Source organism: Dissoconium aciculare (assembly GCF_010015565.1).
Source record: "Dissoconium aciculare CBS 342.82 unplaced genomic scaffold K489scaffold_2, whole genome shotgun sequence".
NCBI classification, from domain to species: Eukaryota; Fungi; Ascomycota; class Dothideomycetes; order Mycosphaerellales; family Dissoconiaceae; genus Dissoconium; species Dissoconium aciculare.
In genome coordinates, this window is record NW_022984952.1 from 2,166,861 (window position 1) to 2,191,218 (window position 24,358).

The 24,358-nt window shown below is 54.2% G+C and overlaps 11 protein-coding genes across 11 annotated transcripts; 7 read left to right on the forward strand and 4 right to left on the reverse strand.

Moving 5' to 3' along the window:
* Positions 1–237: 237 nt before the first annotated feature.
* Positions 238–1,363, forward strand: K489DRAFT_312964 (Yip1-domain-containing protein; the record flags this gene model as incomplete). Its single annotated transcript, XM_033600899.1, has 3 exons — positions 238–624; positions 697–807; positions 902–1,363. 3 exons carry the CDS (start codon positions 238–240, stop codon positions 1,361–1,363), a joined length of 960 nt encoding a protein of 319 aa, XP_033463662.1.
* A 671-nt stretch (positions 1,364–2,034) lies between these two features.
* K489DRAFT_367819 (uncharacterized protein) lies at positions 2,035–3,120 on the reverse strand (the record flags this gene model as incomplete). The annotated part of the gene is made up of 1 exon (XM_033602894.1): positions 2,035–3,120. One exon carries the CDS (start codon positions 3,118–3,120, stop codon positions 2,035–2,037), a length of 1,086 nt encoding a protein of 361 aa, XP_033463663.1.
* Positions 3,121–3,258: 138 nt separating this feature from the next.
* K489DRAFT_121385 (uncharacterized protein) lies at positions 3,259–4,506 on the reverse strand. Its single transcript, XM_033598968.1, has one exon. The coding sequence runs from the start codon at positions 4,408–4,410 to the stop codon at positions 3,397–3,399; it is 1,014 nt and encodes a 337-aa protein (XP_033463664.1). The 5' UTR covers positions 4,411–4,506; the 3' UTR covers positions 3,259–3,396.
* Positions 4,507–5,434: 928 nt separating this feature from the next.
* K489DRAFT_407348 (uncharacterized protein) lies at positions 5,435–6,412 on the forward strand (the record flags this gene model as incomplete). The annotated part of the gene is made up of 1 exon (XM_033607355.1): positions 5,435–6,412. The coding sequence occupies one exon, from the start codon at positions 5,435–5,437 to the stop codon at positions 6,410–6,412; it is 978 nt and encodes a 325-aa protein (XP_033463665.1).
* Positions 6,413–8,125: 1,713 nt separating this feature from the next.
* On the reverse strand, positions 8,126–9,820 carry K489DRAFT_121650 (uncharacterized protein). Its single transcript, XM_033598971.1, has one exon. The coding sequence runs from the start codon at positions 9,434–9,436 to the stop codon at positions 8,363–8,365; it is 1,074 nt and encodes a 357-aa protein (XP_033463666.1). The 5' UTR covers positions 9,437–9,820; the 3' UTR covers positions 8,126–8,362.
* Positions 9,821–10,283: 463 nt separating this feature from the next.
* K489DRAFT_377064 (DUF427-domain-containing protein) lies at positions 10,284–11,570 on the reverse strand. Its single transcript, XM_033604071.1, has 2 exons — positions 10,571–11,570; positions 10,284–10,503 (listed from the first exon to the last, which is right to left on the reverse strand). The coding sequence occupies exon 1, from the start codon at positions 11,474–11,476 to the stop codon at positions 10,766–10,768; it is 711 nt and encodes a 236-aa protein (XP_033463667.1). The 5' UTR covers positions 11,477–11,570; the 3' UTR covers positions 10,284–10,503; positions 10,571–10,765.
* K489DRAFT_121610 (uncharacterized protein) lies at positions 11,553–12,256 on the forward strand. The gene has a single exon (XM_033598970.1). The coding sequence runs from the start codon at positions 11,721–11,723 to the stop codon at positions 12,132–12,134; it is 414 nt and encodes a 137-aa protein (XP_033463668.1). The 5' UTR covers positions 11,553–11,720; the 3' UTR covers positions 12,135–12,256.
* A 1,471-nt stretch (positions 12,257–13,727) lies between these two features.
* On the forward strand, positions 13,728–15,831 carry K489DRAFT_377066 (aquaporin-like protein). The gene is made up of 4 exons (XM_033604072.1): positions 13,728–14,453; positions 14,519–14,752; positions 14,812–14,987; positions 15,059–15,831. The coding sequence occupies exons 1-4, from the start codon at positions 13,975–13,977 to the stop codon at positions 15,631–15,633; spliced, it is 1,464 nt and encodes a 487-aa protein (XP_033463669.1). The 5' UTR covers positions 13,728–13,974; the 3' UTR covers positions 15,634–15,831.
* Positions 15,823–16,148, forward strand: K489DRAFT_377067 (uncharacterized protein). Its single transcript, XM_033604073.1, has one exon. It carries the CDS (start codon positions 15,851–15,853, stop codon positions 16,103–16,105), a length of 255 nt encoding a protein of 84 aa, XP_033463670.1. The 5' UTR covers positions 15,823–15,850; the 3' UTR covers positions 16,106–16,148.
* A 2,130-nt stretch (positions 16,149–18,278) lies between these two features.
* K489DRAFT_351345 (Tripeptidyl-peptidase sed4) lies at positions 18,279–20,265 on the forward strand (the record flags this gene model as incomplete). Its single annotated transcript, XM_033602442.1, has 2 exons — positions 18,279–18,421; positions 18,498–20,265. The coding sequence occupies 2 exons, from the start codon at positions 18,279–18,281 to the stop codon at positions 20,263–20,265; spliced, it is 1,911 nt and encodes a 636-aa protein (XP_033463671.1).
* An 88-nt stretch (positions 20,266–20,353) lies between these two features.
* Positions 20,354–21,059, forward strand: K489DRAFT_121458 (uncharacterized protein). Its single transcript, XM_033598969.1, has one exon. It carries the CDS (start codon positions 20,442–20,444, stop codon positions 21,000–21,002), a length of 561 nt encoding a protein of 186 aa, XP_033463672.1. The 5' UTR covers positions 20,354–20,441; the 3' UTR covers positions 21,003–21,059.
* The last annotated feature ends 3,299 nt before the right edge of the window (positions 21,060–24,358 follow it).

The following is a 24,358-nucleotide window of genomic DNA, read 5'->3' on the forward strand; positions in this document are numbered from 1 at the left end:
CACTCGCTTCCCAGGATAGCTCTTCGCCAGCACGAAACAAATCATTGCTATACCATTCGCCAACAAGTCGTAGTAGACTCAACAAAGAGCTGTCACAAGTATCAGACACAAGAACAAGCTTCGATCCAAGACCGCGAAGCTCAAGGCCCGCACAGGACAAGGGCGTGAAACAACCTCCGGCGCGCGCCCACCGCCAGACCCTCTTTCGAGAAGTTCCAACCACCGACCACCACCACAATGTCCTACAACTACAACCAGCCGGCCGGCAGCAACCCCTCCTACTCCGCCCAGAACAACCTCAACTTCTACCAATCCTCATACTCCGACGCCCCTCCCGTCTCAGGCCAAAGCACACCTTTCCAAGCCTTCGGCAACGGAGGCAGCAGGGGCGCCGCCAGCCAAGCATACCCAAGCTCATCAAGCGGCTACGGAAGCTCAGGCGGAGGAGCTGGAAACTATGGCTTCGGGGCATTCGGCGGTCAGCCTGGTGCGAGTGGACAGATGGGCACAGGGCAAGATGGGTTGAGGACGGGATGGCTGGCGGCGTTTGGCACGGAAGGGTATCCCGGCGAACCACCGCTGTTGGAAGAGCTGGGAGTGAACTTTGTGCATATCCAGACAAAGGTGGGTATCTCTGAAAGGGCAGGAGCGATGCTAGAAGTGGGAGCGCTTTCAGCTAACGAGAGGATCTCCTAGACGCTTACCGTGCTGAATCCCATGGCGCGCATCGACCAGCACATCATGGACGACTCAGATCTCGCAGGACCATTCCTGTTCTGCGCCCTATTCGGCACATTCCTACTCCTGGTAAGTCCACGTAAACATGTCCTGCACATCGCGCAGAGACATCCGCATCTCCACCAATATCTGCCTGAGGGCTGACACAAGCCGCGTCACGCAGTCCGGTAAACTCTGGTTCGGCTACGTCTGCGGCCTCGCCGCCCTCGGCGCACTCAGCCTCAACTTCGTCTTCAGCATGATGTCCCCGCCGCTCTCTCAGGACGAAATGAACGCCGCGCAAAACCCACACAGCGCCTACCACGGCTCAACAAACCTCTCTTCGACACTCACCCTCGGCCGCTCAAGTTCCGTACTCGGCTACTGCCTCCTACCGCTGGTGATCACAAGTCTTCTGGGTGTGGTACTGCCGCTTGATTCCTTTATCGGATACATCCTGGTCAGCGGAGCGATCGCGTGGTGTACGTATTCGAGCTCGGCGATGTTTTGCGTCGTGGGACGGATGTCGAATATGAGGGGGCTGGTCGCGTATCCGCTCGCGTTGTTTTATGTTGGGTTTGGAATCATGGCGATTTTCTCGAGTCGAGGGACGGGGAGGATCGATGCTATGAAGGTCACTGCGTGATTCTACTGCGCGATGGGTACGATGCGATGCAAAGGAGGATAGATCTGGGAAGCTGGCTAGTGGAGATGAGCGATTGAAATAAGAGGTCGGCAACCAATGAACTTTTCTATGAAGACAAAGATTTTGTTTGCATTGAACATTACGAGATGCACTCATTGTGACAAAATCCGATGCGCAGATCAGGCTGAAGTGTGAGTGCCAGTATTCCAATTACCGATCTTGGGGAGTTCGTCGTCGAAGCAAATCCTGAGAAGCAAAACCCCCGAAAACCAAAACACCCGAAAGCTGATCCTGAATCGTAAATCACGAAAAGCAAAGCCCCGGAAGCCAATATACTCACAAAAAAATATGGAAAGCACGTCCATGGAAGCCAATTGCTTTGAGCCAGTCCTTGGAAAATCGATACCAGTACACCAATACCGGAAAGTCAATCCTCGAATGCCAATTTCTGAAAGCCAATGTCTGAAAGCTCCGCCTCGAACGCCAGTATCTGACGGAAAACTCTGAAGAACCAATGCTTGCAAACCGCTCCCTAAACACATCGTCATGTGGGAATTATTGTGAGCATCGCACGTCCGAGATACATGGTCCTCTGTTCCATTCGATCAAAATTTCGAATTTGCCAGAAGCTTGCATGCGACCAGTATCGTCGTCATCTCCGACTCTGCGCTCTACGCAGCGAAGGCACTGCTTTGAGGGATTTGGGGAGCATTCGGAAGGAGATCGGCGAGCCAATCCTGGTGTTCGTTGAGCATGTGGTGCCAGCAACTCGCGTCGGAACAATTCGAGTAGTCACAAACATCGACGTGTTCACCTTCCAGCGGCCCGCAGGAGAGATGGTCCTTCAGGCGAACTAGGCGTCCTTGATACTTCACCACCACTCGTATTTTGACCTTTCTCTGATCGAGGGAGTTGGGACTGCGAGGAACGCTGTAGATGACTCGATAGTCGATCTTGAATTTGCCGTCGTCATTACACGGTGAGGCATGCACATGCTGGACCATGGGTCCAAAGAGATCAGTTACATCTCCCGGGAATCGTGTGAAGTCGAGGGATTTAGCGATGTGAGAGGTGGCGGAGAAGAAGAGTCGATATTTCCAGCTTTCTTTGTAGGCATGGTAGCCGATGATGCGGCCTGCGATGATAGGAGCAAATTGCAGCGGTAGGAATTGTTGATAGAGCCGAGAGGCGAATCGGACCGTCACACCGAACTTGCAGCAGAACTTGGTGATCTGAGCCGGCATGTACACGGCGTGCCAATCATCATGAGTGGGACTGAGCTTGATGTGGACCTGCAAAGAGCGCAGAGAGTCCATGAACTTGATATCCCTGTGGAACTTGCGCCGACCCCGGAGCCATTTCAGAACAATATCCATATGCCTCATGTTGACACTGAAAACGAAGATGTGGCCTTGGTAGTGAAGTGGCAGAGCTGCACGAAAGATTGACTTGCAAGCCAGAAGGAGGCCCGGCATTTTGTACTCTGTTTGAGATGTCTCTCCCAGGAAACTACCGGTCAGGCGTTGGATGTATTTTTCTCCTGGTCGATCAGGATCTGGGTTGAGAGTGAATTCCCAGATTTGGTGAAGCGTTTCTTGTGACAACTCAAAGATGTGTTTCTGTTTTTTCTTCTCCTCTCCATTTACCTCTCCCTTCAGATATCCCTGACCCTCTTCCTTTTCCTCACAAGCGCGTTCCTTCGATCTCTTCCTCGGCTCGGCGCCAGCATCTGGGCTGAGACTACGCTTGGGGGGCATCGCGTATAGTGAAAAGCTTGATGAAAGATAGGAAAGGATTGAGAAAGTGTGTGTGACTGTAGAAATGAGTGGTGGTGTTGAACACAAAGGTGAGTCGATTGAAGGAAGTAAAGAGGATAGATATGAAGAGACAGGCGCAAGTAAGACAATGCTGTGTCACAAGCAATAGAAAGAGAAAATAGAGATCATGAGTACGCTTGATCTGCCAGTGGCATATGTTAGAGAGCACATGCGGAATTCTTCGTGAAACCCATGTGAAATTGTGATCTCCAATACTCAAGCTTTCAAAATGCTCGAAGAGTTAGGAGTGCTCGCGAGGAAATCAGTCATCCATTTCTGATGCTTGGTCAGATCGTGGTGCCAGCAGCTTGGCTTCACACAAGTTGCATAATCGCAGATTTCGACATGTTTGCCCTCGAGTGGTCCTAACGACAGAGGATCCTTGACAAGGAGTAAGCGTCCTTCATACTTGACCACCAAATTCATGCGCTGTGGTACGGCTTGCAAGGGGTCGAGACCGTGCTGGAGCCGGTAGATGAAGTCGATCTCAAGTGTTCCAAATTTTTTGTTCCAGGGGACGTATGCTCTAATGAATGATAAACTCCGCTTCTCCGCCATCTCGGGTTCGGTGTGCTCATGATACTGTATATTGTCACGAACCCAGCAGGCGCCAGCTCGGCACTTCAAACTAGGCCAGCGTTTCGTCAATGCATGATGACTGACGATGCGAGCTGCAATGATAGGTGCGAGTTGGTCTGTAATAGCTCGGTACCGCCCAAGATGATGTAGCTGGACATTAATATTATGTTTACAGCAGATTCGTGAGATTTCCATGGTGTCACGAAGGTCATTCCGGAACAACTGGGCGATCATGATCTCCACATGAAGTTCATTGAGACAGTCGCCGAGATTGTTCCTGGTATGATACCGGACGATCTCTTCTAGACGCCTGAACGCGGTTTTGAGACGAAGGGTGTGAGTAAAGAAATCGATTTTGTGAGTCTTGTAGTATATTGGCAAAGCTTCTCGACGCACTGTCTGAGAGGCAGTAAGAAGGTTGGGTATGAAGACAGCAGATCTTCTCGCCCCGCCTGGCCATCTCCCAAACTTGAGACGTGCGCTTTGTGGCTTGCTAGAATTCGGGCTCAGAATGGCAGTGTACACCATGTTGCGAATTTCCGGAGGGAAATCAAAGAACCATTTCTCTTTCTCGTCGATTTTTGCGTGAACCAGTGGGAGCTTCTTCTTCCAACACTTGACTATAGCGGCTGATGGCGAACTTGGCGACATGTTGATTTTGAATGGAAGGATAACGCTTGAAAGTGATTGACCAGGAATGAAGTATGAAGAGGTTTGATTTTGGTTGAGGAAGGTCGAGGGATTGAGAGAAGGTGAAGAAAGAGGGAAGAAAGACAAGGAAGAATAGCGGTCTCGTGAGTATCGTAAGTATGATGGGCGTTCGTACCTAGGTAGTCATGTGTTATGATCGTTGATCACAGGTACCAGGTACTATGGATACTGAACGCAGGCAGACGTCGAAGGGAAACATGTGAAAGTGCCATTACCACTACTCAAATTTTCGACACGTTCAGTACGGAAGATGAGCAAGGAAATCACATGCAGAAAAAAACCCGAAGACCGGAAAATCCGCAGGATATCGGTCTTGAGTGTCGAAACGACCATTCGGCGACCTGACTATCTCTAATCTTTTGAACCATTGCGAAACCCATAGATCTCACGTGCTCGTTCAGTTTGGAACAATCATTTGTCAATCTTTCTCGTCGACTTGCATTCAAGCTGCAATGGTAAAATGCTCCGGTGGCCGTTGGGGAAATTCAGAGGATTCATTTGGAAATAATACTCATGTGAGGTCGTTCTCGAGCTGCCGCACCGATGAGACGTAGATGTTGATGGAGGCCGGAATGCAAGTTATTACTAGCAGGCCAACCTGCATTCCCAGCAGGCGAACGGGTTTCGCAGTAGTCGTGGTTTATACCACTTCCGGTCCAATTGTATTTACGAGATATTTGCATCTAGGTGACCAGGTAACAGAGCGTTCGATCATCGCGTCCGAAGCTTTTATGACTTGAACTTTGTTGTGAGAGATAGGCTGTCCAATGTGCGTGACTTCCCACAATGTGATGTTATGCTCATTGCAACCGCGACCGGGTCACGCGCATGCCGCACGACATATTTCACAATGTGATCTTGACCTCAATTGAGAATCCACCTGACCAGCATTCTGTGTCAGACAACGTCGAATCTGTGGCGTGAAGCCCTCAATCTATACAAAATCACCTTCACTCTCTTCACCATGGTATCCAAGCGCACGAAAACTTCCACTGGCCGCAAGAAGCGATCGAGAAGGACCAAGATCCGACAACCAGCAGCACTCTCGCTCTTCTTCAGACTCCCAGGTGAATTGCGCAACGTCATCTACCACATGGCCATGAGTCTGGGCGAATGGAGACACGATGCGCCTGAGGATGATTCTGGAGACCCTCGTTTCTACTACATCAAGCGAGTCTATTCCATCGATACACGTCAAGTCCGACACGGACTGCTCACAGTCTGCAAGCTGATACGGCGCGAAGCGATCTCAATTTGGCTCGCCAGTCACGTCATCACTTTCGAGGTTCACTATCGAAACATGAATCGCATTCTATCCTGGCTTCACCTGATGGTACGGAACTACAGGAATCTGGGTCTGGCCGACCTCATTCCACAAATCCGCGTCGGAATCTGCATCACGGCTTACACGTGGTCATGGGATCTGTCGCTGCGGCTCCCACCTGCTCGCTTGACAAGGTTCTGTTGCGAGCACGGCATCAAAGTCTACGATTACACCCGCGATGCTGCGGAAAGGCCCGGGATCTTTGAGCTCTTGCTTCCTTCGAGAATCATTGGCTTCCAGGCGTATCAAGAACGATGGTCCGACGAAGAGCTACGATCCAGGCTCGTGGATTACATTATGCAGGCACTCATGGAGTCACAGTCACGGAAGACGTCACGATCCAGAACTGCCATTCGAACCACAGTCACGCCGCCCGTCAAAGAACGTCCTGTCCGCGCTGTTCGGAACAAAGCGACTTCCTATGCCGAAGCCGACTTCACATTCAGCATTGAGAATTTCCGACGGCCTCTAGCTTACGGCTACAATTCCTACTTGAACTCGCCTTGCGAGCCTGGTAATATCGAAGCCACCATTGAATTTCAGGGACGCAGAATCAAGACGAGATCGTGTTTTGGGTCCTTGGACGACCTTCAAGAGGTGTCTGTAACAAACGTCTGAGAGTCCGAAGTAATCAGGTCGACAGAGGATTGATCCGTCGGCAGCGCCCATCGACGCAGCATCGATGAAAGAGCGATGATGAGCACCATGTGCTGGCTTTTCCAATAATTGCTATCCCAACAAACCCTTGACATGTCGGAGAACTATGAGATTATGAGTGTTCTAAGGACCATTTGCTGTCGTACATTCCGAGCTGCCCAGCTCAAAAACGGCTCTGCTGTATGTATGCTCCTTCTACTCAACAATGCCAGCAAATTTGTGTCCATGCAAGTCAGTCGGACTGCACTCCTCTATACTTTCACAATCCAGGGTGCCGAAATGGACATCCCTCATTTGTGTGCCTGCATAATCATCGGAGAGGCCCTTTCGATGCGACCGATACCTGTATAGGGTACTCAAATGTTGAGCAGGTTCGTTCTTGATCAATAAGGTCGAAGAGTAGTGCAGACGGTATTGCGCCAGAACATGCCTCTCGATCGACGTTCGTCCTGGAACCCGAGCACATCCTCACATCATAACCTCTGCTCCCATGACCGTACCCTCGAGGAGGCTGTCCCGCAACGTTTGCATGCTTTTCTTCATTTGGAGTGACAGACTTCTCACTCACGTAGCCCACGGACAGTGGACGGGCGTTCACTCCTCGGTGTGATGACCGATGTATTCTTGATAGAAGTGATGCCAGCAATGTGGATTAGTGCAGAGACTAGGCTCGCATTGCCTCGCTCCGCTGTATTCCAAACTTCCATACTTCTCCTCGGTTCGAAACCGTATCAGCCGGCCGTCAATATGCAGAACCATATCATCATCGGCTTCTAAATCTGATTCCTGATCGGACGCCGATTTCAGGTCCGATGTGAAGTCTAGGTCGAATTTCCGAGCGAACACGCCTGTTAGAATCATGCCCAGTGCCGGTCCTGATCGATTAGGTGTTTTAATACGAAAAGCCGTCACGAACTCTCCCGCAAAGATAGATGTTGGACTGAACCAGATATTGTAAGCCGGATTGAAGCAAAACTCTTGAACCCGTGCAAAAAGTTCATTGTCTGTCCAATCCTGCAGGTGCGCTTAGTAGCCCAGCATGCGAGCCGGGAGACCTGTACTGATGGGTAATATGGAGGATGAGCTGTCCAGGCCTCGTATGGTGAAGTTGTACTGGCAGCACAATCTGGAGATACGGGCTGCAGCAAGAGTTTCTATGACTGAAGAGTCGCCTTGTGGAAAGTGGATTGCAGAGATGTGCGAAAGATGATGCGCGATGTTCATCTGCGTGAAGCTGAACGCGATCAAACTGAGGTAGCTGTAGGTGGTGTCAAGCCGAACTGGTAGGAACAGAGTGTTGTTACCGTAATAAAAGGATAGCGTCTCTTGCCGAATGGCTCTCGATGTACCTAACAAGTTTGTTATGCCCCATCTGTCCTTGATAGAACATCTTCGTTCTCGTGGAACGATCATTGTGACTCCTGAAACCTCACACTCAGGCCCCACCAACAACATGCTGTAAATCATGTTGCGGATTTCAGCTGGCAGTCTGGCGAGCAAGCCGAGCGGACTTCGTTTTATAGGCGCGACAACGCTCTGAGCGGTCGCTTGATTTCGGCATCTCCTCTTGCTATCTGGTGGCCTCGAGCGAACCGTTGCGATACATGATCAAATGCGTGCTTTTTCGTAGAAACAGGAGCGGTGTTTTCCAGGTTAAAGTGGAGCTGCACTTATGCTTGAAAGGCGGAAGTGACACGGGCGTGGATGAGCGTGGAATCCTTCCCACTGGCATATACACACGACACGTCACTTGCAACTGTTCAGGATACCACCTAAGAATCCAGAACTATCTAGTAACTTCAGGCACTGCTACTGCGTTGGTGATAGACGGTATGCTGATTGCACCACGAAAAAACATGATCCTTTTCAGAATATCCCAAAGCAAAGGCTCTGGCAGACATCAACTGTGATTCATGACCTTGCAGTGCGCAAAACCTGCAGTAACCAGTCTACAAATACGCCCGTGAAGACAGAACAGAAACATGCATATGGCAACGACAGGCCAATCGCGTGTCGCAGATCTTGTTGTCCAATGGAGGATTCCTCAATTCCAGCATCGAAAATAGGTCGGCAGGATTCGCAACCAACCACCGAGTCGTAGAGGGTCTCACCATACCAATGATACCAGCAATCCGCATCCGCACACACTTTAGGTCGGCACTGGTCCAAAGTGTCGTCGTCCAAATTACCGAAGTAGAACCTGCGACTCAGCCGTATCCACCGTTCGCCATCGACAATGACAATGCGACACTTGCCGGCCCACGATTCTTGTCGCCACTTCACATTGCACACGACATGGACGTCACAGGAAGTTGACGCCACTCGTGCAATGCCGAAGTTTGTTGAGCCGCGTGTATTGGTGGTACGGTGCAAACTATGGAAATCACCTTCGGAAAACATTGTATTGATCTGATCTTGGAGGTGTGCATCCGTCCAGCCTCTTTTGTGCGCCTTGTAGCCAATATAACCAGCCGGAAGGAGGAGTGTCATCACGATATATCGTTCACGCCAACCATCGGAATCATACTTCTCGTGCTTGGGAATTGAAAATCCATGTTGGTGACATATCTCGGTAACTTTCGCGGCAGCAAGGACCTCGCCATGTGTCAAGGCTTTGTTGTGGCGACCGAGACCTGTGTTTGAGGACAGACCTGTAATTGCGACATTGTGGAGAAGACGGGCGAGGTTAGCTCGTGTGACCGCGTGGATGAATGCCTCCAGGCAATTCAGTACGAATTCGACTTCGCCGCTCTGGCGCATGAGGCGAAAGTCAAGGATGACATAGCTGCGCCAGAGTGGCAAACACTCTCCTTGAATCGAAGTGGAGGCAGAGAGTAAGCCAGGCAGATTGCGATCACGGATGCGCACCTGCCGATCAGTCCTCAGATATATTCTTTGTCTCATACCATCAGCAGCTTCTTGAGACAAGACAATCGCATGGATCTTCTCGCGTAACTCCAGCGCAAGCTTGGCCAGCAGGCCCATACCATCGGGGAGCTTCTACCGTGCGCTGACGTTGGCTGAAGGTTTGACAACAAGTCCTTTCGGAGTCTTGACCCAAGTGTTGTAAGGCGAGAGCACTTGTTCTGGGAGGAGGCCATGACTGATAGCTGGTCGTTGTGAAGAGTCGTACGTGATGGGAGAGCCTAAGACCGTGATTTCAGCAAGATCCCAACTTGTAAGCACCAGTCATGATGTTCTGGGAAAAAAGATGAGTGGTTGTAGAGTCAGCCTCAGCAATTAACCTTGGCAGAAGTATCACGTGAAAGAATCGCGAGCGCTCAACACATTCCAGAACTGGAGGCTCCGCGGGGACAGAACAAAGGAACTGACGCCAGTCATCGACGATGCTAAGTACCCCCTAGGTCGTATCGGCGGGACTACTTGGAACATTCGACGGTGGCCGGAAATATGGTACTTGTGATTGTGACAGGAGCGTGACTTGAATTAGTATACTGCTGGGGCATCCCGGTAATCGCGGCCATGATTTCACAACAAAAGCTCTCGCAACCCAAAAGACTATCTCGGTCACGATTCATCAGGCGAAAGCTGGGCGGGGTTGTTTTCAACCATCCTGTGATGGCTTATCAGAAGACGTCATTGATAGAGAAGCACTGCATGATTATGATTGCGACGGACAGAGAGTATCAGTCAGATCGTGTCTGATGTACGTCGAGGCAGGTATTGGTGATATCGGGCGGCGCGCTCCGATCTATGAATGACTAACTAGGCAACCTGATGTCTCGTCTTCCTGATGACTAATCTCGACCAACCGCTGCAAGCCCTTTTCAATGCTCAGAAGCACCATCAGATTGCAATCAACCATCCTCTCTCTCTTTGGCCATTTCCCGAAAACATACTCAACGTCCCAAAAGAAACACCAAGCATCAGCAAATTAGCTCCTGTACAGTTTTCCGAGCAGGCGAAGGAAGGTCGCGGGCTGTTGAAATTCCGTCTGCGTTAGTTTTCATGGAACATGAATGTTTGGGGATCGACTCCCCACATCCGTGTAGCCATTGAGCAGGTATTCGGGCTGTCGGTGGGATAATTGACTTCGCAATGGTTATTGTCAGCGAGAAGAGATTCAGCCAGATCGGCCAGAGAACTCCGATGACTAACCTGATATCTCGTCGCTCTGATGACTGATGATAATCAGATGCGTGCCGAGCTCTGGAGGTGTTCACTCCGCCAGATACTACACGGACTGCCGCCGCGAGCGATATTGTTAAATTACAGTACTGAACTCCCTCCACCAGCACAATCGTCAAATTGATATAGTCAAAACAGGAGAACCTCCAAACCATCAAACCCGCTTTACCAAAACAGCGTGCCCGGCGCTCCCTTGACCGCCTCCCTCTGCACATCGCCCGTCATCCACCCGCCATAGAAGTCCCCCGGCTGGGCCTCGACCTTCTCGCCGTCGACGAAACACTCCCAGGGCCCGGCGTAGAAGCTCAGGTAACCCCGGATGCCCTCGAACCCGGCCGTCGGAGCATCATAGGACCAGGCGCGGCTCCTCACGACCTCCGCGGGATCCGCCGGGTTCGCGATGTCGTAGTACGTCGCGCGGCCCTTCCACTCGCAGATGGAGGATTTGGTGTTCTTCTGGATGGGGATTTTGAGCGACGCGGGAGGCAGGTAGTAGGTCGGCGGGTGGTGCGTTTCGAGCACCCAGTAGGCCGAGGTCGTGTCCGCGATCAGCTGGCCGTTCCATTTGATCTCGAGGTGGCGGGCGGTCGGCTCGCAGAGGGGTGGGCGGGGGAAGGTTTTGGGGTCGAGGGTCTTTCTTGCGGCGGTGTTGCTGGCGGACGACGACATTTTGAGGGTTCGGAGGATGTTTCTCATGGAGTTGTTGTTGTTGATGATGATATTATTGTTCGGGAAGGGTAGGGATCTGGTGAGGTTGGGAGGTGCAGATGCTGGGTGATGGGTAGTTGCTACACTGTAGGAGTCTGAAACCTGGGAGAGGATAGGGTTGATGGTCATCATCCAGATGAGTAAGCGTACCTGAGTGTTCACGGTCATTGTTATTGCCACGGTGCTTAATGCTCCTCTACAGTACTACTGCTACTGTATAAAGGCGTAGACGAATGATTATGTAATAAATGTATGACGGAGGTGGGTGCCCCCCATGTCATGCAGACATTGCATAGATGGAAGTGATGTGCACGCGATCTGCAGCATCGTAGAGGACCCTTTCGAGAGACGACGATCGGATCAGCCTCAGGCATGAGATGATCTGCGCGGGCCCAGAACACCATATGCAGGTATGATGGATGACCATACGACTCGAGTAGAAGACATTCCTGTGGGACTGGAACGGCAAGGTACCATTCCTCGGCCGGCACGCAGGAAGAAGAGAATCGTCACAGTAGTAGCAGTAGCAGCAGTAGCAGTAGCAGCAGTAGCGATCTGTGGTTCCCCAACGCCCTCCACCGTTGCCGAGATGGCATCATACTGTACATGTCGTGCGTGTGTGTATACAGCGCTCCAGGTCCTCCTCACGCGACCCGCGCCGCCCATGTGTTTCGCGAAGGTGAGACGGCGGATTTCCCAACCAGTCATGACGTACCGAACTTTTCTCTCTGGTGTTTTTTTTCGGCTATGGCCTCAACCGCGGCCTGCAGATCAGGATGCGCGAACGGCGTCGAAACCCATGTGTGGGAGAAGGTATGTCCTCTAGTCCCTCCGTCATCCAATGCCTGATGGGAGCGAGAGAAAACCACAACCTCGGAGCCAGGGTCCCGGGATGACGAGCAGTGCAAGGGAGAAGAAATTGACATCATCCACTCCGGACGAGATCTCCCATCGAGAGCCCTCTACTGTGGATTTTTTGCACATTGAGATGCGCGAAGTGAGTGAGAGGGCCAAATCGGACGTTTACATCATCCATTCCTCCCTTATCGAGGTCGTCGTGCTTATCATTCGTCAGCTCTGCAGAATTTCCCAGCTTTGATTTAGGGCTCGCCTGAAACCCGAGAGCGACGTCACGGGCGGCGGGCGTTCTGGCGATCGTTGCACAGCATTTCCCGATTTGGGGAGGGCGCGCGCGACGGTTGGAGAGAAAGAAATCACCCCGATCTGCCTAGTAGGACTCTTGCAACGGTCGTTTACCCAGCCTTTTGTTTTGATTTTTTTGGTTTTGCCTGTTTCCCTATCGATTTGCAGTGAAGCGAAGCCCATGTGGTGTATCATCAGGTAGTAGATGTACTGGACTGTGCCACACACACACACACTACAGTATCCTTATCGGCCACAGGTTTGTTTCATGCAGGATCATATTTTTGCGGTATCTTGCTTCCCGTGAGGCTGTGTTGGTGTGATACGAACATAGTCGCACTCACTTGATGGGAGACATCACCAGCTTCGGCCGGAGGAGGTGCTGCCCGCTTTTTCTCGGAGGGCGCTGATACTCGACAGCCATGGTCCATTTGATGCCCGTTGAGCGTCTAGGAAATTCGAAATTCGAACCTCTCCGTCTCTTGCGTGCTTGCTGCTTGCTACTTGCGGTGAAAACGCGTCGAGCAGTCGAGGCTCTCTCGCTCTCCAAGTCGCAGGCACAGGCACAGGCACGACCGACGGGCGATTCCAACTTCCTTCCCAGTGCACGTTTCAGTCGTTGGTAGACAATCTCACCAGTGGCTTTTCCCTCGCGCAGAGACCGGCGACGAGTCCGTCTCACCCGTCCCGGATATTTGTCAATTTCCCCTTGGACTGGACTGGCAGGCTTCTCTGCAGCCGGTTAGATCGTGGTCCCGCCGTTGACGCTGTCATGCAGGAAAAAGGCTTAGCGGGACTCCCGGGTGGTGGTGCTCCCAGTCTGAGCGTGAGGATTTCCCGATGCCCGTTGCAGCACGCTTCCTCCTGCAATCCATGCGCATGTGATGGGAGGAGGAGGAGAAGAAGCATTGTTTCTTTCTTGCAGGGAAAGGCAGCGAGGAAAGTGGCACAGTCTACATACGACACCACCTGCAGCATCGAGATCACAATCCGGCACCGATGCTAGAGACACAGACAACCCGATCCAGTCCAGTCCAGTCCAACACAATAATACAGTATAGTCCAACACAGGACATATTCTCCAATTCCTTTTTTTAAACTTCTTACCGTGCCGAGGCGGCTGCGGCGTCGTGCCCGGGAAAGGTTCTAGGTTGTATATGTTCTAGGTTGTATAGGTTTCGAGGTATGTGGGTGGTGGTCACGGTAGTCTCGTATCGAATGGGAATCGGTTTGGTTTGGTTTGGTTTGGGTCGTCGATTTACATCATTGCGCATTGACTTTCTCTTCGTCGCTCTCTCGCTTTGTCAGTCGCATGTCCTCCCCGAATATCCTCACGCGCGCCATCACATACATCCCTTTCGTCCTCTCTCTCTCTCTCAAACACACACACACCTACTCTTCCTCACCAACACAAACACTCTCACACGGCAGCGATCGAACACAACCTCGCTCCAAGCACATCATCCTTCCGCTCGCGACATCATCGAATAGCAACAGACGACACCCGTCCCACCACCGCCGTAATGGCCGCCAACAACGAAAAGGTCGACTTCCTGACCCCGGCCGCGCTCGAGGACGGTCGTGGAAACGGGCACATCGACAAGGCCTCCACCAATGGAACCACCACTCCCAACACCACCCACAAACACGTCCACCACCATCACCACCACAACCCGCTGAAGAAGTCCAAGAACGCCATGCACATCGCCCGCGAGAAGCGCCGGAAACGCGAGGAGAAGCGCATCAAGGACAAACTCCCTTCGGCCATGTACAACGACGAACATGACCTCGGCGTCCTCCGCAAGCGTCTGACCCTGAAGAACGAGATCGTCGCCGCGGCCGCCGAGTTCTGCGGCACCTTCCTCTTCCTGTTCTTCTCCTACGGCATTGCGACGCAGGCCGGTCAGCAGAACCTGTCCGCCAGTTCCAGTGAACAGACGCAATCAAATACGAGAGGCTCCCTGGATACGAGCCAACTGTTGTATTCGTCCTTGGGTTTCGGGTATGTTTCCATCTTTTCCACATGTGTGCGAATTCGGATAGCTGACGGTTCGCTCTTCACAACAGCTTCTCGCTGGCCGTCAACGCTTGGGTCTTCTTCCGTGTTTCTGGTGGTCTCTTCAACCCCGCCGTCACCCTCGGCCTCTTCCTCTGCGGCGCTCTGACTTGGTACCGATCTGCCATCCTCTTCGTCGTTCAGTTCATTGCTGCCATCGCTGCGGCCGGCATCGCGCAACTCGTCATCCCTGGTGGCATCAACGCCCGGACGAAGTTGGGTACTGGGACTGGCATCGCACAAGGGTTCGTACTCCGATCGCGGAACAGCGGTATATCGAGCATGACTGATGGATTTATGACAGATGGTTCATTGAGATGTTCTGTACCGCCATGCTCATGATGGCCATTTACATGCTTGCGGGTGAGAAGCACAAGGCGACTTTCCTTGCGCCCGTCGGAATCGGTCTTGCGCTGTTCATGTGTGAAATGTTCGCGACCGGTCTCACCGGTGGCAGTTTGAACCCTGCCCGTACCCTCGGTAAGAGATCCTGATATCCCTTGCCGTTCGCGGCTCTCCTATGCTCGACATGGATTCTGACTATCAATCAGGTCCCGATGTTATCGCCGCCACCTTCGACGGCACCACCTGGATCTACTACACCGCGCCCTTCGTCGGCGTCTGCCTCTCCGGAGGAATCTACTGGCTGCTCAAGGTCAGCCGCTACGAGACCGCCAACGAAGGCCAGGACGGCGACGAGACCGAACAGGCCCTCGTCCTCCGCGACACCAAGGGCAACATCACCGGCGCCGTCGAGCGGGTCGACATGGACCGCGCCCCGGACCTCGTCCCGGCACTCGCCAGCCAAGTCAGTCGCGGCCCCAGCGTGACCTCGCTCAGCGCGCCCCCAGTCCCCGAAATCCCCACCAACGCGCCCCCGGCCGTCGCTGCCGCCGCCGCCGCCGACGGCTCACACGTCTCCCAGCCGGGCATCACCAACGAGGACGGCAACAAGATCTCCACCGCGCCCACGGGCTTCGCCCGCCAGAACGACACCGACCAGCGGGACTTCTCGCCCGCCGCCCTGTCCCCCGTGACGTCCGACGCGCGCCCGGGCTCGGCGACGTCGCCCGCCAGCGTCAAGGACCTCGGCTTCCCCGCGCGAAGCGGGAATGAAATCGAGTAAGCGAGCCCGTCGCTGTTGTCGTTGCTGCTGTTGTTGCTGTTGCTGTCGTCATCCTATCCCCGGGGCCGGGGCCGGGTCATCATTTGCGCGAGCGGTTTGAGCGGCTTTGCTGTGGCGTTTCCATCATCCTCGGCGCCGAAGGCGAGAAATAGAGAGAGAGAGAGAGCTGGGAAAGCGCCTCTCGACATGTTTTTTTTTCTTTCCCCTCACGAAATCTATGTGTGTCCCGCACGCGCGTGTCCCTCTCAAGCGATCCATCGCATCGCATCGCGTCGATCGAGATTGCTACGACGAAAACAAAAAGAAAAGGAAAGGAAAGGAAAGTTCAACGAAAAGGGATAGATGGCGAGAGATGTATATGTGTGTGTGTGCGCCTCCTTTTCTTTCCACGAAGGCCACCACCACTCTCGCTGTCCTCAGACGTTGTGTTGTTGTCGCTGTTGTCATTTTTACCACTTATTACTCTTTGTAATGGACACGAATTGGAAAAGAAACGAATCCACCCCACATTTCACATTTCATTCACATCGGGATCCATCGAGGACTGAACGTGTTTTATTTTCTCTGATCATGTCTTGCGTCGAATCGGTTCCGCGCTCCTCCTCGCAGCCGAATTTATTCCGCCTTGGATTATACACACATCATAATATACCTGAGCACCTCCCTGGAGCTGGGTGATAGGGAAGTGCGAGATGTGTGCACATATGCGGGTATCCTCAGGCCTGTGAGTAAGGAAAACGGCCCCGGGCTGGCTCTCCCCATGATCCATGGTCCATGAGAGCACCCTGCAGAAACGGATCCATGCGCTGGTGGATTTCCGTCAAGCCTAGGGTTCGCACGTGATGGACCGGCCCTCAAGGCGTGACATTTTTTATCTACATGGGTAGGTAGCACACGACACGTACCGAACGGGCATGACGATTGCTCCTCTGTCTGTTGATCCTGTCCACTGTACAGTTCAGACGATTCGGAATGCTTTCCCGCCCGCGCGCCGAATCCCGCAGTATTTCACCGTCGGACCGGAATTCCCCTTGTTTTCGCGGTGCGAGTAGAGGCAGGACAAATCCCTCCTCGCTCTGGGCCGGGAGATGCCGTCTGCCTGCATGCCCGGATGAGCGGAGGGTTGGTGTTCTCTCTATCGTGGAGCGGGTCTGCGCTTCTTCGCGTATATGTCACGGACGATCAAAGTTCTGCTACTGAAAGCCACGCGAGATGGCACAGTGGAGAGGTAGCAACGAGGTGATCGCGCGGCATGTTATGTCCGCTGGACACCACCGCCTTGCGTCTCGTATACATATGCACCTGGGGATAACGACAGGCGGCAGGCGAAGAAGAACAAAAAGAAGAAAAAGAAGGAAAAGAAGGAAAAGTAGAAGAAGAGGCGTAAGGAGAGGTAGAAGAAGCGATGTCACCTTGGCGTAGCAGACGGATCGGTGGGAGGACATGTGAGGTAGCATTCTATTCCTCCACCTCATATCGCACTGGGATATCCGGCATATCGATGCATTCGGTTTTTGTACCCGGGATAGCGATAGCCCTGGTGATCGCGTGCTTGGGTTGAGTGAGACCGAACGAACACACGAACGAAAGGCCGTCAGTGTCTCGGGAAGGGATGGATGATTGGCTCAGGCGGAAGTGACCGTGCCCGCCGCCGCAGTGCAAGTGGACAATCATCGCGTTATCTCTCTCTCGTCCCTGTCGTCGTCGTCGTCGTGACTCGTATCTGTGGTTCCCCCACAGTCTTCCCTTGGGCCCGACCAATCACCATGCCGGATTTCCGATCTGCCGCAGAGCTTCTCAGAACATCACCTTCTGTTTTGAGTTGGTGCCCCGAGATGATCGCCGCCGTGACTTCACCCCATGTCCGAATGTCTCTCCCTCTCCCTCTGTGTCTCTGTTCCCAGTGTCATGCTGCTCGTCTCAGCTCTTCGCTTGCATGCTCTTCCTGCAGTAGGCATGTCGCTGGTTCGTATGTGCACGTATCTCTCTCTCTAGCTGTGATCAGATACTGCGCCGCCGCCGCTGCAACTGATCCTTGCCACCAACCAAACCCTCGCCGCCACGGGGACCTCTCCACTTCTTCATCGGCCCAGGGCGCCCGAATGTTCGACGTGGATGGATTGCACCACACGATAAGCACTTTCTCGGCACCCCCGTAGAAGAAGCTTAATCGCAAATGTGGCGCGGGACCAACCCGTATCTAATCCTCATGCCCGCCAATCGCCGCTCGTCATGCCTCCTCCTCGTTCGCCATTTACTAGGCAATGTCTGTGATGATGAAATGATGGAATAGGCCTGCTCCGCTTCCTCCACATGATCACGTTCACTTTCCCATCTATCTCCCTCACTCTGTTGCTGCACACACACACACACATCCCCCCTCAGGAACTGCATGCAGGTAGCATTCGGGGATCATGCAGGCACCACGCATGGACCGAACCGATCAGGACAGCTCGCCGAGCTTCCTCTTTCCCTATGGTGGAGCTTGTTTCGTCGATCCAAGCTTTTCCTCCTCGACGCCCCAATGTCTTATTTATTGCAGCCCGGTTCCGCATCTGTTCGATTTCCCCTTCACGCCTTTTTGTTGTAAATCCTAGTCTTGTTTCTTGGATCGAAGCGGAAACGTTCGGCTCAAGAGGTACACTATGTTGTCGCACGCGGTTCTGCTCTCGTTGGCTGTGCACGCCCTGGCGGCGGTGCATGAGTCTGTGGCTTCACTGCCGCTTGGTTGGAAGGAAACTTCCATTGCTGTCTCGGACGATGCTCCCATCACCCTCCAGGTTTCACTGTGAGTGACAAGAGGCAGATCCTGACCTTGGAGATTCACTAAAGCGAATCCTGCTGACATGGGATCTTTCCTCCAGTTCATACCAGAACATCGACCAGCTTGAGACTCTTCTCACCTCCGTCTCCACCCCTGGGAGCCCGAAGTACGGGCAGTACCTCGATATTGATGGAGTGAGCAAAGTCTTTGCACCTTCCAGCGCTGCGTTGAACAGCGTCCGCCAATGGCTCGAGAAGGGCGGCGCCACCATCAACTCTGCCGCGGACGGCGTCATCTCCTTCACCAGCACCGTCGGAAAGGCCAATGCTCTCCTGGACACCAGATTCGCCGTCTTCGCCAAAGATGACGATCTCCGTCTCCGCACGCAGTCCTACTCCGTCCCCGACAACCTCGCCGACTACATCGACGTCATCACACCGACGGTCTACTTCGGCAACATCAAGCCGCAACGCAACCACATCGGCATCCCGATGGAGGCCCTCGATGCCTTCCGCCTGCAGAACCCGGACACCGAGGACGAGCTCTCCAAGCGTGCTTCTCCCATCGATCCTTCCTGCACATACACATACGTCTCGCGGAGCGGTCGGCAGTACACTCTGCTGGGCCCGAAATGCTTCCAGCAGTTGTACAACACGGTCGGCTACAAGCCAGACCCCAAGGCGGGCAGCACCGTCGCTTTCAGCAACTTCCTGAACCAGAGTGCTTCATACTCCGACCTGGCGCTCTTCGAGAAGACTTTCGGCCTCCCCTCTCAGAACTTCACCAACCTCGCCCTGATCAACGGAGGCGTCGACAACCAGGACCCTCTGACCGAAGCCGACGGCGAAGCCAACCTCGATGTCCAAAACATCATCGGTCTCGTCGCCGGCCTCCCCGTCTACTCCTACATCACCGGCGGCTCGCCTCCCTTCCAACCCGACCTCCTCTCCCCGACGCAGGCCCAGAACACCAACGAACCCTACCTCGAATTCTACCAATACCTCCTCTCGCAACCCAACTCCAAACTGCCCTACGTCATCACCAACAGCTACGGCGACCACGAAAACACCGTGCCCGAGCGCTACGCCCGCCGCGTCTGCAACCAAATCGGCCTCATGGGCCTCCGCGGCCGCACTGTCCTCGAGAGCTCCGGCGACGAGGGCGTCGGCGCCGTCTGCCGCAACAACGCCGCGCCCTTCCAACCGCAATTCACGCCCCAGTTCCCCGGCACATGCCCGTACATCACCGCCGTCGGCGGCACGCAGTTCCTCGACCCGGTCGAGGCCTGGAACGCCAGCAGCGGCGGTTTCTCCAACTACTTCCCGCAGCCGCTGTACCAGAAACTCGCCGTGCAGACCTACCTGAGCCGATACATCAGCCCGGAGACCAAGCAGTACTACTCGTCCAACAACTACACCGACTTCGCGGGCCGCGGCTTCCCGGACATCTCCGCCCACTCCCTCTACCCCTACTACGCCACCGCCATCAACGGCACCATCCAGGCCAACGGCGGCACCTCCGCCGCCTCGCCCGTCGTCGCCGCCCTGGTCGCCCTGCTCAACGACGCCCGCTTCCGCGCCGGCCAGCCCAGCGTGGGCTTCATCAACCCGCTGCTGTACGCCGCCGCGGCCCTGCGCTCCCCGGGCATCGTCGACGTCACCCGCGGCGCCGCCCTCGGCTGCCAGGGCGTGAACCTGCAGACGGGCCGGCCGGTGCCGGGCGCCGGCATCATCCCCTACGCCACCTGGAACGCCACCGTCGGCTGGGACCCGGCCACCGGCCTGGGCACGGTGGATTTCATGAAACTGAAGGACTTTGTCCTCAGCGTGGGCAAGATCTTCGGCGGTGGCGGCGCGGGGCATTACTAGATATCGGGGAGGGGATCGATCGATGAATAGGGGGAGGGCATTTTCCGCCCGGGAGCGGGGTATATTTCGAGGAGGAGATGGTGGCGGAAGGAAACGAGGAGGACCATGGACGGATGGCGTCCGTGCCATGTTTGATCCGCGACCTCGAATGTCATGTCTAGAAACATCATCATGGAATGAGAACACAATCCCCTAAGAAAACCTCTCCGATCCCGAGAGGAGCAAATTCCCACCACCGTCCTTTGTATCCCCACCCCTGCGTATGGAACATTCGGATAGAGAAGGAGAGAGGGGGATGGATAGCTCGCGTGCGGACCGCCTCCCCTCGGGCCAATCCTGAATCACCTCAAATAGATAGTAAAATAACAAAAAACAGAAAAAAGATTCCCTCCTCCTTTCCCGAATCTCTAAATCGAATTCTAAACCATCTATTACATGTCCCCTTCCTCCCAGAGGAATATCCAGGCGATCCAGTCAACGCCATCATCATCATCATCATCATTGTGATCGACGCCCCCTGTATCCTCCTCCTCAGCCCACCCCCCAACGGGAGAAAAAATCCCGTCGTCTACTGCCCTTTCTTCATAATACAAATATTCAAATCGAAATCCCTTCCCCGAGCCGAAAGACTCCTGTATAGAATTATCATTCTCCGGCCCCGCTTGTCCCGTGAAGGCCAGCAGAAGGGGGGGATAAAGAAGGAGAAAAAAAAATCGCTCGTGGCGAAAGGACGATGACGACGCAGAGGAATGGAGGGATCCTTTCGACGGATGCTTTTTTCCACCGAGTGGGCCGAAGCGCCTCGGGACGAATAAACGTAGGGGAGGAATGGCGGGAAAAAACATTCCGTTCACCATCGCCATGCGAAAGGTGGACTGAGGCGGGGCGCGCCTCCGGTCGTTGCGGTCGTCGTCGTCGTCGGGAGGATACTCGCGGGGACGACGGTGGTTGGAGCTGTCGTTGCGGCGACCGAGCTGGGAGATGTCGTCGTCTTTGCGGAAGAGGTGCTCGCCTTGGTCTTCGTCGGCGAGGTCGTGGGTATGGCTTTGACGGAAGTTTTGTGGACGAGGCTTGTTGTCGCGGACAAGGTGATCGTCCGCGTGCCGTTGATGATGAGGACTGGGCTTTGTTTGGCGGTGGGATCTGTGCCGGTGATGGTGGTGCTGGCTTGGAGGACGGAGCCATCGGCGAGGGTGATGGGAGGGCCGTTGGGCGTCAGGGTCGTCTTCTTGTTGATGACGATGATGGGGGAGCCTGATGCGTTGGTCGTGGCGAGGGCGGTGATGGGAGGTTTGTTGTTGTTGCCGGCTTGGTTGTTTGGTGTGGGGAGGGTGAGGATGGCTTGTGTGAGGGTCGCGGTGGAGACGATCGAGTCGATGATCAGGTTGGTGGCTTGGGTGAGTTGGAGGGTGCTCTGGCTGTTCACCACGATGCCGTTTGCTGCAGCGGTAAAGGTGTTTCCAGCGATGGTGGCCGCGGATCCACCGGCGGACAGAGTCTTGCTTCCGATGATGATGACGGGGCTATTGCCTCCACCCGCGGCGCCGGCGATGGCAGTGATGGTCTGCTGCTGAGCGCCCTTGGTCACGGTGAAAACGACTTGGGATAGTGTTGTCGTCGCGGTGGTTACGCTCGGATCGGAATCGATCTGGGCTGCAGCAGTCGTCACGATCGGATCAAATCTGAAAGTCGGACTCGCGGTATCGCCTGCCCCATCTTGCGGAACGTCCTGAGTAGGTCTCTGCAAGTTATCCGCGGCCGGTGCAGAATCCTTGGGAGGTGCATCTGTCGCTACTGCAGCAGCCGCGGTGGACTGGATGAGTGTCGGCAACAGTCCAGTGAACTGGAAGGGCGATATAGCAGTCTTTGTTTCAGGTGTTAACGGATTGACTGGATTGACCCAGTGTACGGTTGTGGCTGGGCGCACAGAAGTTGGGATCGAAGCGGGCGCGGCAGTAGGCTGACCGGCGAGGCCCGCAGGCAGGGTCGCGGATGCGGCGGCTGAGGCAGGCTGGAGCGCAATCGGAGGGTCGAACAGACCGCCGAGGCCAAGATTGCAGGAGGCCCATTTAGGATCCAGGGCGCGCATGGCAGGAGGGACAGGCAGAACCGGCCGATAATCACTGTCGATGTAGATTGAGCAGAAACCCTGGACGGGATCCCCGTTGAGTTTGTCGAAGCCGGTCATGGTGACGCCGTTGCCTAGTTGGTAGCTTGCGCCGCCACGTTGACAGTCAAACATGGCGGTGAAAGCGCTGGCCGGGACCATGGAGTTCAAATCCGCGAAATTGAATTTGTACGCATCCATTGAGAGGAAGTAGTGATACCCGCTCATGGAATAGACATCGCTGGATGCGAGGGTGATGTATCCTCCGGCATAATTGGAACCGACACGCCCACATTCGTTGGAGGCATATGCAGTCTCATATTTCAGATAGACGCGATTTTCATAGAAGGTGTGACCGTCGGACACCACGAAAGGTCCTAGAAATATGTTTTCGTCAATCTGATGTGTGCAAATCGAACTGTGAGAGACAGAGCCTTACCAGAGTCAGTAGTCTTGGTCAAGTTCTGTGGGATATAGGTGCACGTCGGCCTCACGAGCGGATTGCTCGTGGTGATCTTGGCGGTGGGAGTGACGGTTGCTCCAAATGGGCAAACTGTCCTCCCACCAGGAGTTGTGGCACACATATCCCGCGAGGCAGCGCTCGCCGGAACTGGGAAGTAGAGCATCTCAACGGACCCGCCGACGACTTGGCATGCTCCGCAGACATCGGCATTCATGTCAGTGACGGAACAGGCGGGCGACAGGGGATAGTCGTTCTGTCCATCCCAAGCGCTGCGGCTCGATTGATATTCCGTGATGAGCCGCGAGCAGTCGGTCACGGGTATCGTGCAGCTCGGAGGTTGCGTCGTGTAAACAGTGTAGGCGTTGGAGACGCGGGTAGACCGACTGCTGGTGACGGCTGTGGGACGGCCAACCACGCGCTTGTGTCCGTCACAAAGGGTCGTAATAGACGCCGTGTAGCTGGTCCACGGCTGATAGGTCGTATTCGCGAAGGCCGTGCCGTACGTTTGACCGATTATGGCGCTGTAACTCAGCGACTCCATATTGCATCTACTCGCGTATTTGTGGCCTGTATGACAAATGGTCAGCGACAATTTATGGGGAGTATCTCGTACGAACCGTTCTTACCGCTACCGCTGGCTGGCACCGTCCAAGGCTCGAAGGTCGGTCTGGGTCCATAATCGGACGTATCGAGGGTGAATGCATAACGGTCCTCAGAAGTTGACGAGCTCTTGATTGACAGAGGACGGTCTGTGGTGTGCGACGTCTTCTTGGTTGTGACCCGAGAAGAGCGCGAATTTTGCGAAGAGGTCTTTGTTGGAACTACCACACTGCTGGTTGCGTTGGATGATTTCTCTGAGCTAGCGAGGTGTGATGTTGTGGTCGTGGGATCCCGAGCCGTCTCTGTGATGCCGAGTCCATGATTGATATGGTCTGCGATAGCGATCGACGTCGTCTTTTGTTTCGTTGTCGTCGTCACATTGGAAGCGCTTCCAGCCGTGATCAGACAGCATACCGTCGCCAGCGAAGTGTACCGCATAGTTGCAAATGAAGGGAAAAAAACCCTTAATCGTCACTCAGAATACAAAACCGGGAGGAGAAGAACACAGCTTGGAAGACGAGGAAATGCGAAACGCGACATCGCGCCCTCATGCACGGCGCCCCGTCCGAGGATATATGCAGGTCAGCGATATAGCCATGCTTGCGTGCACGAGCATCCAAGGCGATGGCACGCCTGAAGATCCCACGCTCGGACTAACAAGCAAGCCAGCACGCCGGCGAAAGGATCAGGGAATGTCCACTAGCCACACGCCGTTAGTACGTATGGCCTTTCCGTCGCCGGTTTATAATAACAAGACGCGGGAAAACGTGTACCGCCTCCTCGGGCGACGACGGCCAATCCGGGCTCCCGGGAATGGTCCTTATTCTCTTCTTCCTGAATCGCATTTCCTAGATTCCTGCAGATCGTGGAAACGACGCGCTGCCATTCTAGGTACGATCGAGCCGTTCTGTGTGCTTCTGTCT